Source organism: Cucurbita moschata, unplaced genomic scaffold (assembly GCF_002738365.1).
Source record: "Cucurbita moschata cultivar Rifu unplaced genomic scaffold, Cmos_1.0 Cmo_Scf00001, whole genome shotgun sequence".
In the NCBI taxonomy this organism is placed as follows: domain Eukaryota; kingdom Viridiplantae; phylum Streptophyta; class Magnoliopsida; order Cucurbitales; family Cucurbitaceae; genus Cucurbita; species Cucurbita moschata.
This window is the reverse complement of record NW_019268517.1, coordinates 5,793,340-5,803,884: the sequence shown is the minus strand read 5'-3', so window position 1 is coordinate 5,803,884 and position 10,545 is coordinate 5,793,340. Positions and strand designations below refer to the sequence as shown.

General features: G+C 34.7%; 1 protein-coding gene across 2 annotated transcripts in view; it reads left to right on the top strand.

Annotated features, from left to right (window-relative positions):
* LOC111434767 (NADPH-dependent pterin aldehyde reductase-like) overlaps positions 1-1,638 on the top strand; it is a 13,439-nt gene extending 11,801 nt beyond the window's left edge. The window contains exons 2-6 of one of the 2 annotated variants that reach the window (XM_023072220.1): positions 373-627; positions 710-779; positions 872-1,068; positions 1,148-1,320; positions 1,406-1,638. In XM_023072220.1, the coding sequence (XP_022927988.1) occupies positions 397-627; positions 710-779; positions 872-1,068; positions 1,148-1,320; positions 1,406-1,499 (765 nt within the window). In that variant the 5' untranslated portion in view covers positions 373-396 and the 3' untranslated portion in view covers positions 1,500-1,638. Of the gene's footprint in view, positions 1-326; positions 628-709; positions 780-871; positions 1,069-1,147; positions 1,321-1,405 lie in introns of those variants that run through there. The other variant, XM_023072190.1, reaches the window with a different exon arrangement.
* The last annotated feature ends 8,907 nt before the right edge of the window (positions 1,639-10,545 follow it).

Sequence of the window (10,545 nt, the reverse complement as noted above, 5' to 3'; positions counted from 1 at the left end):
TGGTTAAAAAAAAAAAAAAAAAAAAAAACAACTTTGTTTCAATTTCAAATCTTGTATGAGTGTTTTCTTTTTTTTAATATGTCAGGATTTCAACACTAACTTTAAAACTTTCATTAAGTTTTCCTAATTTTGTATAATGCCTTTTAAAAAAATATAGATTTTGTTTCTATTTGATTGGTTTGAAAAATGAATTGGTTGGTGGATCCAAGATTGTGTAGTTATCTCGTGAAAGTCTTATGTCACCCACATGCTCTCTGTCTCCCTTACAAAGTCATGTATTTGATAATATTTTCCAAGATCCCCAAGTTTTAAATGCCTCACAGCTGTTCCTAAAAAGACATAAAATGGGTGTGTTGGTTTCCAAACCTGGAGCTCAGTATTGATTTGGTTTGAAGAATGGCAACCTGTTTGATGCAACAAAAGGGAAGTGGAGAGGAAGCAAATGGGGGGAAGAAAATTGTAATAACCGGAGTGAGCCAAGGATTGGGACGAGCATTGGCGTTGGAGTTGGCAAAACGAGGCCACACTATAATCGGTTGTTCCCGCACCCAAGACAAGTTAGATTCCCTTCACCAACAACTCTCCAATTCTTCCTCACTCAATCATTTACTCCTCAATGTTGATGTGGTATGTCATTACCCCATCTCTTTGTTTATCCATACATATGCTTTCATTTCTTCATTAAAACACCTGAGATTCTGGGTTTTAGAGGTCAGATGAGAGCGTTGAAACCATGGTCCGTACTGTAATTCACAAATTTGGCGCTCCAGACATAATTGGTATATGCATATTACAACTGTTTTTCTTCTCTCTTCTATATTTCCATTTAAGTGCAACCCATGAGAATTGAGGCTTCTTTTTTGTACAATAGTAAACAATGCAGCTACGATCAATAAGGAGAATGCCAAGATTGGAGACATTAGTAGAGAAGAGTTTGATGATATCATTGACACAAATGTGAAGGGGACAGCTAATGTATTGCGTCACTTTATTCCTCTTATGATTCCTAGAAACCAAGGGATCATTGTGAATATAAGTTCTCTATTTGGAAGGATGGGAGCTCCGCTGGTATGCATATACTATTTTGCCCATGTGTTTAGTTTAGTATTCAGTGAGTTGAGTATGTTTTTGTGTTTTGGTTTCCAAGGTTTCACCATATTGCAGTTCAAAGTGGGCGGTTGAGGGCTTAAGCAAATCGGTAGCAAAGGAGTTACCAAATGGAATGACAGTTGTGGCATTGGATCCTGGCCTTATATACACTGAAATGCTTTTGTGTAGCCTGGGCAAGGTCGCTTCTAATTACCAATCTCCCCAGGAATGGTATGGTTTTGGTAGTAAAAATGAATAAAATTATACATATTTAGGTATGTTTTTATTCAGTTTCATCTTTTGTAAATTGTGGTAGGGCTTTCAAGGCGGCTTCAATGATTCTAAATTTTACAAATGCTGATAATGGTGCATCTCTCACGGTTGAAGACCCAGGCACTCTGCCAACCTAATAATTTCTCATACCCTTTTTAGTCATTGTCCTTTAGAAAAGAATCTCAGAGTTATGTATTTGACACAACATGCAATTTCATTACCTTGCTTCTTTTGTATTATTATTGAACCTTTCCATCCTTATTTCCTTCCAAATGCTTATATATTTCTACTTTTCTTTGTCGAGTAATAAGTATTTTACTATAAGTCAACCCTAATTCTCAATTTTTTATTTAAAAAAATTAATATTTCATATCAGTTAGAATTAGATTACTCCCTAAAATCAAAGATCTAGAAGCAAGAGTCACTCCACAATCAAACTTGATTAAATGACTCAAATATAATGTCCCACATAAATTGCATAAAACTTATGAAACAATCGAAATGATACTAATGGTACAAGTTTCAATTTAAAAACTAAATTTCATTATCTTTAAATACTCACTAAAGAAGTTATAGGCTATGATTACTCTTGTTACCCTTTAAATCCCCACAAAAAAAAATAAAAAAAAGTTATGGACAAGTTGACAAGTAATTTCCCACCATTTTTCACTATAAGAAATAATGAAATTAAAATAATAAATAAATTTTTGTAAGAAATAATGAAATTAAAATAATAAATAAAATTTTCTAACAAATTATCAATCGAGTGCAACTTATAGAAACTTTATCCGCTACTTGAATTGTGGACATATTCACTTTAAAGCTCCAAATGGTCCTTCCACAATCGAATCAACTTGTAATACATGAAATAATGGTTGAACCGAGCCTATCAAATTTTATAAGTGAAGAATGAATGCGTGTTGAATCTTCTCGGCCTTGGATCGTGAAATAAGTCCACTTAAAATATTTGGAACATTTTGATCCTTATCAACTTCCCCCTCTTAAGAAGGATTCGTCCTCTAAATTAAGAAAATCATCACCTACATAAAAAAAACTAAAGTTAAGCAACATTAAAAGTAGAATGTACTTAAAATTCTCCTAGAAGTTCAATTCCATAGGCATGGTTATTAATTCTTTCAAAAACTTGATAAGGTCATCATACCCTCTTAGATGTTACTTTGTTTTCCTTTTGAGATGAGAATCGCCACTTGCGAAATTGTATCCAAACCCAAGTCACCGAGTTGATAATAATTTTAATCCATCCTTTGTTAATTCTTGAAACAATTTTGAAATTTTGTTTCTCAATTCTCTCTTTGGCTGCTTCACTTACAAAAGTATTAGAAGGAATAAGAAGTTAATCAAAAGGTTTAATGGATTAAATCCATAAACAACTTCAAAAGGAGAACCATAAATGGTACTATGAATTGCTCTATTATATGAAAACTTACAAATGACAAATATTCATCTGAAGGCTTAATATTCTTAGAAATGATAGCCGTAAGCAATGTTCCTAATGTTCTATTAACCAACTCAGTTTGCCCATCAGCGTGAGGCTGACATGTAGTTGAAAACTACAATTTGGTACCCAAGTTACCTCACAATACTTTTCAAAAGTGACTTGAAAAATTAATGTTCTTATCACAAACAATAATTCTGGGATTCCATGTAATCTTACTACTTTCCTGAATAATAAATAAGCAACATGGATGATCGATCCTCCTGTCTTGTTGCATCCAATAAAATGAGTCAATTTACCAAACCTGTCTGCCACAACAAATGCTATATTTACCCTCTTTAATGTGCACAAAACAAAAACAAAATTCATATATATATTAGCCAGGTTGTTAGGTATTCAAGGGAGTATACAATCGTTGTGATATATTTAGCTTATTTGCACTTAAAACATGGGCTACAAAACTTATGAACATCTTATCTTTGACTAAAAGAAGTGTTCATGAACCTATCATAAGTTTTATTAATCCCAAAATGTCCCATCAAGCCACGATGGTCTTCTTTTACAAGCAAATCTCTTAAAGACCATTTAGGAATACAAAGCTTGCTTTTCTTAAATAGAAATTCATCAAACACACAATAATTATCCACAACTTTTTTTTCGCAAGACAACATAAATAGTTATAAAGTCGGTGTCATCTCTATATAATTCCTTAATATGCTCAAGTCCAAAATTTTTTTTGCAAGAATTAAAGAGATTGTACCTTCTAGATAATGCATTCGCTACCATATTATCCTTACCTTGCTTATATTTGACGACGTATGGAAATGTTTCAATAAACTCCGCCCACTTCACATGCCTACAGTTCAGTTTTCTTTGACCCTTAAGATACTTCAAGCTTTCATGATCGAGTGGATCACAAATTCTGTAGGCCATAAGTAATGTTGCCACACCTGCAATGTGCAAACTAAAGCAAACAATTCTTTACCATAAGTAGTGTTGCCACACCTGCAATGTGCTCCCCCATTTAGTTTTTCACTCAAATACATTAAGGGTTTTCCATCTTGTATCAAAACAACACCTGTGCCCAAACCACTTGCATCACACTTAATTTCAAAAGTTTTATCAAAGTAAAGTGAGGTAAGACAAGTAATGGTGCATTGGATAATTTCCTCTTAAGCTCATTGAATGTATTCTCTTGCATTTTTCCCCATTTAAAAACAACATTTTTTCACTAAGTCATTCAATGGTGCAGCTATAGTAGTAAAATCTTTTATAAATCTCCTATAGAAGCTAGCTAATCCATTGAAAATTTTGAACTTCACTTGAATTTTTTGGTGTTGGCCAATCTCTAATTGTTTTAACTTTCTATTCATCTACTTCTACTCCATTTTTATCCATTATAAAGCCAAAGTTAACTTTTTCCATACAAAAACTACCCTTATTAAAATTAGCATAAAGTTTCTCTTTTCTAAGTTTAATCAAAACCGATTTAACATGCTCCACATGCTCATCCAAAGTCTTTGAAGAAATTAAAATATCATCAAAATACACAATAACATGTTTTCCCAAATATTCTCTTAAAACATGATTCATTAAGCACATTAGGAGCATTATTAACTCAAAAGGTAGAACAAGCAATTTATACAATCCAAACTTGGTTTTGAAAGTTGTTTTCCATTCATCTCCTACATGCATTCTAATTTGATGATATCCGGATTTCAAATCACTCTTTGTAAATAGACATGAACCATGCAATTCATCAAGCATATTGTTCCATCTGCAATCCACGCACATGCGCCACGTTCCATCTTTTTTTTTTTTTTTTGCACCAATAATACTAGTGCAGAATATGGACTCAAACTTTCTGGTATATAGCCCTTTTCCATGAGCTCCTCCACTTGCCTCTAAATTTCTTTAGTCTTAGTTGAACTAGATCTATTGTTGAGTTTTATGCCTTATACTCATAGTTGGTAAACAAAAACATATTCTATTTTCAATAAAATTATTATTGATGTTTATTCAGTAAAGATTGTTATTGAATCAAGTGAATTTTACGATTATTAATCTAAATCCAATAAAATAAGAACACTCTGACTATAGTATCATTACTTGAACTATATGTAGAGACATAAGAGTGGTTCAAGTTAGTGGCTATGATTTACTCTTGTTACCCTAGGGACACTATGGATGCAACCCATTTTTGTATATGATATAAAAAATGTGATCACTAAATTGTACATGCAGAGACATGTGAGTGGGGTCGTCCTATGCAATGAGTATTGCATAAGATTGGACCATGAAGAAAAACACTCTCACTTTATAATGTCGTTTACTATTGAGACTGATTTTTTTTTCTTCATTCGATGACCTAGGTAACTCGATCTTAATCTTGAGCTAACCATGAACTCCTGTTTATTCGGAATTATCCTTAGATTTACATGGGTGAGAGTGGTTAGAGTTCGCCGACTCAATAGGCCTCCCATTTCAAGGGTAAGACTGGGTGAATGGCTGTGGACGTGGGGTGCAAGATTGAATTCGCTCCTACCCACTTTTAGGGATAGAAGAGAGGTAGTTTCCTAAGTACTGACTCCAGGTCTTGAACAAGGGGCCCTACCCTCTCATTGGCTTGAGAGGGATTCGGTTTACTAGTTGGACCACAAACCAATTGTTAGAGGATCAGTGGGACATAAGGAATAAGAAGTAACTTCAGGGGTAAAACGGTAAATTGATCCAGGTCTAGTTACGAACAACCTATGAAGGATCGACTTACTAATCATGGTTATATCAAATGGATAGAAATATATCTATAGTGAGGGGAGTGCAACTACTAACAACAGTGTGACGAGTGAGTTCAAAATGTTCGAATTCAAATTAAGGAATATTTTTTTTAAAACATGGCCCTTCTAACCTCTCCAACTCTAGCCAAACAACTTTTTTTTTTCTTTTCCAATTTTATTCTTCTTTTCACTGTTTTTTCTCTCCAGTATCATCCTTGAACTTTTTCTTCTTTTTTCTTAAGTTTTAATTGATCAGCAAAGGTAATACATTTGCAGAACTCAAAAGTGGTTTTTATACCCTCCTTTATAAAAGAATACTTATTCAAATAACCATCATACATGACTTTCCTAGTGACAATAAATACTTATTCAAATAACCATCATACATGACTAGCCATATGTCTCCAGCAAGCATTAGCACATAACAAAGAACTTCATCTTAATATTTTCCTAAAGTAAAAGATATAAAAACTTGAGAAACTACCTTCATTGTTCTTTTGTCATTGAGCCATTAAAGTTAGAGGTGTACATGGTCTGGGTTGGGTGGGTTGGGGGATTTTTTTGACCCAACCCAAAAGTTCCGGTTGGTTGGATTGGTAACCCAACCCAACCCAAAATTTTTCACAATCCAAAATTTTTCACAACCCAACCCAACCCTCTATTTTTGGGTTGGGGGTTGGGTCCGGATTGGGTTGTCAAATTTTTTTTTAAAGTTTTATTTATCCACTATCTATAATTAATTCGGATATAATCTTAAATAAAATATATTAAAAGGTCTCAAACAAACATAAATCAATCTATAATTATTGACAAAAAAAAAATCAATAAAAAATAACGAGCGAAAATTGTAACATATTAACATAGTTCAATATTGTCATAAAACTAAAGACAACTAAATACCGACATTTTTTAGAATTGGTTAAAGTAACAAAAATACAACGGTAGATCATGAAAGGAATAAATTAGTTATAGTTTATTCTAATGTGTTTTAAAAAGAGTACAATCTTAAATAAAATATATTAAAAGTTCTCGAACAAACATAAATCAATCTATAATTATTGACAAAAAAAATCAATAAAAAATAACGAGCGAAAATTGTAACATATTAACATAGTTCAATATTGTCATAAAACTAAAGACTACTAAATACCGACATTTTTTAGAATTGGTTAAAGTAACAAAAATACAACTAGATCATAAAAGGAATAAGTTAGTTATAGTTTATTTTAAAAAAAGTACGAAATATTGAGGTATTTAATAAAATTGAACAAAGACAAAGAAATTAAATAATAAAATAATATAAACAAAACAAAGAAATTAAAAATAACAAAACGGAAAACATACATTTAACTAAATAATAAAATAATATAAACAAAACAAAGAAATTAAAAATAACAAAATCGAAAACATACATTTAACTTAAATATTCATGGACTAACCTCAGTACCATTCTGACATACCCATTAATATGAAATTATCTTCCTAATACTTCTATATATTTTATTTGGCTTGGGTCAACCCGAGTGTTTTGCCCATGAACCCAAAACTGAACCAATTCAGTTTGGGTTCAGAAAAATAAACCCAACCCTACCCAAAATATTAATCCAACCCAACCCAACCCTTATAGTTCGGGTTGGGTTGGTCCGGGTTGTCGGGTTGAATGTATACCCCTAATTAAAGCTTGTAAGGTTTAGGATGGTGTTGAGTTGGAATTTGCAACCTTTTGATCAACATGGTACTTACTACATTGGTGCAACTTCCACTACTAATAACAAGACTACAAAAAGTCCCTTTGACTAAACACCTTGCGTGAAATAGATTGTCTCTTTGATCACCAATATCATTGTAAGGACTGGGCTGACTCGATGACTGTAAAAAGACGGGTAAATTTTTCAACAAAATAAAACAACCAAAACTTAAAACATATCAAACAAAATAAAGTTTATACAAAGTATTTTAAAACACAACACAACAGTTAAAACACAAGTTAAGGGACAACACAAAAGGGTAGAAGGACGACGGGTGAGGTTTGTCTATGGCACCTGCTCTAGAGTCGGCTCCCGACCTTGACCAGCTCCTTATTTCCTGAAAAAAAAAAAATAGAGAACAAGGAATGAGTACAAGACTCAGTAAGCTCTTAATCGTGTCCATGATATGCTAGGGTACCACACTTTTTGTTTTCTTGTTCTTGTTCTTGTTCTTGTCGTAAGTTCTTGTTATGTTTCTTAATTCGTTCTCCAAGACACTCCCCTTAAGATTTACGGTACTAGACATAAGCTTGTCATTTTGTGTCCGAGGCTTCATGCATACCAAGCGACATAGTCTTAATACCTACACTCAAGGCTTCTTACGTTCCAAGCAGCGTAGTCTAAGTCATACACATGATGTACCGTGGGAGGACTTAGGAGGTTCTTAATTCATGGCTAGGGTAACTTACTCTCTTCTTGCTCCATCATGGCCATAGGTTCTCCCCATGATAGACCATAAAGGTCACGTGATCGATACATGCATGAACATGGCATAGACCATAAAGGTCGCATAATCTAACATAGACCATATAGGTCGCATGATCGGTGCATACATGAACATGACATCCTACAAATCATACATGGCGCAGGACATCTCATCTAGGTGAGGGGAATGAGGCAAAACATGACATCCTATAAAGCAAACATGGTGCAGGGTATCCCACTTAGAAGAGGAAAAAGGCCTCCTTAGAAAGCACCGCATGGTGGGAGTTATGGGCCACAATTAGACATGCTTAGAGAGTAATACCTAACATTCTTGAATTTTGAGTCGTGAGGACTTTGGTCCCTTGTATTTGAGTGGTACCTAGCATTCTTCTTGTTTTGATGGTTGTATAGCTTGTTTGGTAATGTTCTTGGCTCTTAACCTTGTAAGTTTCTAAGGTTCTTACTTTCTTGAAGCATAAATTGTAACATGCATTCGTATCATATGAATCCATCTTAGCATGAGTTGTTCTAGAAGGTCATAAATTCTTAGGGAGTTCTTTAGAGGGTTCTAGAAGAGTCTTGAATCTTGACACGTTTTCTTTAGGCGTTTCCTTAAGTTTCATCTTGGCTTATGTTCCAAACTTGCTCCAACCAACTTGAAATCTTGAGCTTATCCTCATGTCATATAAAATAGACCTTATAGGGCATGGTTGGTGATTTGGAGAATATTTAGACCTTGAGCTAGGATATGACTTCTTGTTTCGTTTTCAGGAACTAACCCTTAGAGGTTGTCATGTCATATATCGTGTTTTAGTCCTGAAAACACTTTCAAAGTAACCCTTAGTTTTCTCCCCATGAGTGCATAGGTGACATTACCACAAACGTGGCATCCTGCTAGCATATCGTGTTGCAGGGCATCTCATTTAGGTGAGGAAAATAATAAGTCCATCATGATAACCTGCTCGTGGTACATATAGCAGGACATCTCACCTAAAGAGGAATAGGAATCTCGTGGTACACTTCATGATGGGAGATAATGGTTACTCCGGACATGGATCCTAGCAACTTGTTAAGCATACCATCTACATTAACCTAGGTGTTTCCTTGTATTCTTGGGGATCCTAGGTTTACGCATAACGTCTTGGGTCAAGCTTGGAACTTAAAGGTTATTCTTAGGAATAGTCCAACGGAACCTTGTGCACTTAGAATCTTATTAGCAATCAAGGATACCTATGGGGAATCTCTTATTTCATGGGTACCTCGTTAATCATCCTAGGAGGTAAAGTCATGTGAATCGTGATGTACATTTTTCCCCATATCTTGGTTTCGCTATCTAACATTTCCCAATAACTTCCAAACTTTATTACCTTATACCACATCATGAGATAAGGATTCATACAACATTTCATAATGTTGGGAGGTCATTTAGGGCTTAACCCGTAGTAGTCTTCCTGGGGCATTATGGTCATTTTACCCCTAATTCTTGGTTTTGCTACTTAACGAGTTCTAGTGGCTTTCAAACTTCACCACCTCATCAATTATCATACAATAAGATCTACTGTAGAGTTTCATAGCATTTTGAGGTCATCTAGGTCATGAACCGTAGGTAGATATCCTCAAGAGCATTATGGTCATTTTGCCTTGTTTCCTAGTTTACCTACTTATTCTTATCCATTGACCACTAAATTTCACACATAACCTAAACATGTATAATAGGCTCATCATTAAAATTTCATAGGCATCAGAGCTCGTATAGTGGGTTATTTTAATGTTCCTTAAATTCCAAGCAATTTGGTTGGTTCAGCGCCTTAACTTACGGTTCTTTGAGTTTTTCTTTCATAGATCCTTGTGTAATACTTGGTTTAGGGTTCATATGAAAATCCGAGCGATTCCTACAAGTATTTCTTAAGAAAAGTCCAAGGTGGCTACTTACCTCATCGTAGACATTTGGGACCTCTGTTCTTGAGCTTCCAGTATCCAAATTACTTCACATTTCCTTCCATAGACTCCTCATTGTGTCTAGTTTCTGGAACCATAAGTTTTGTCATGAGAATCGGCCTGGAAGGGGGTTAAAATTGAGAAACACTGAGGGAAAATCAGATTTTGGGCTGACTTGGCCGGTTCAACTGAACCGGCCACGTCATCGTCTTCTTCCTCTGGACAGGAAGAAGACGTGCGCGTCCTTTGCGCCGCCGTCTGAAAGTGGCATTTCAAAGCCCCGATATCTTCATTTAGCCCCTCGATTTCTTCATGAAACTTAACGTTGATATTACAAGGAAGAGCTTGGGATTTATTTCATACCTTTTCATGGATCATAGCTTAAGATATTAGCCTCCAAAGTTCGTCCAAAATCATTTTCCTCGCTGGAGCTAAAATAGGGGATTTCTTATCGGGTAGCTGATTCCAGGGGTTTTTAAGGCCCGATTTCTTAATGGAACCTCTTCCATATCCTTTCTTCATGCTATAGGAATTGGTTTGGAGGAACGTCTTTAAGTGT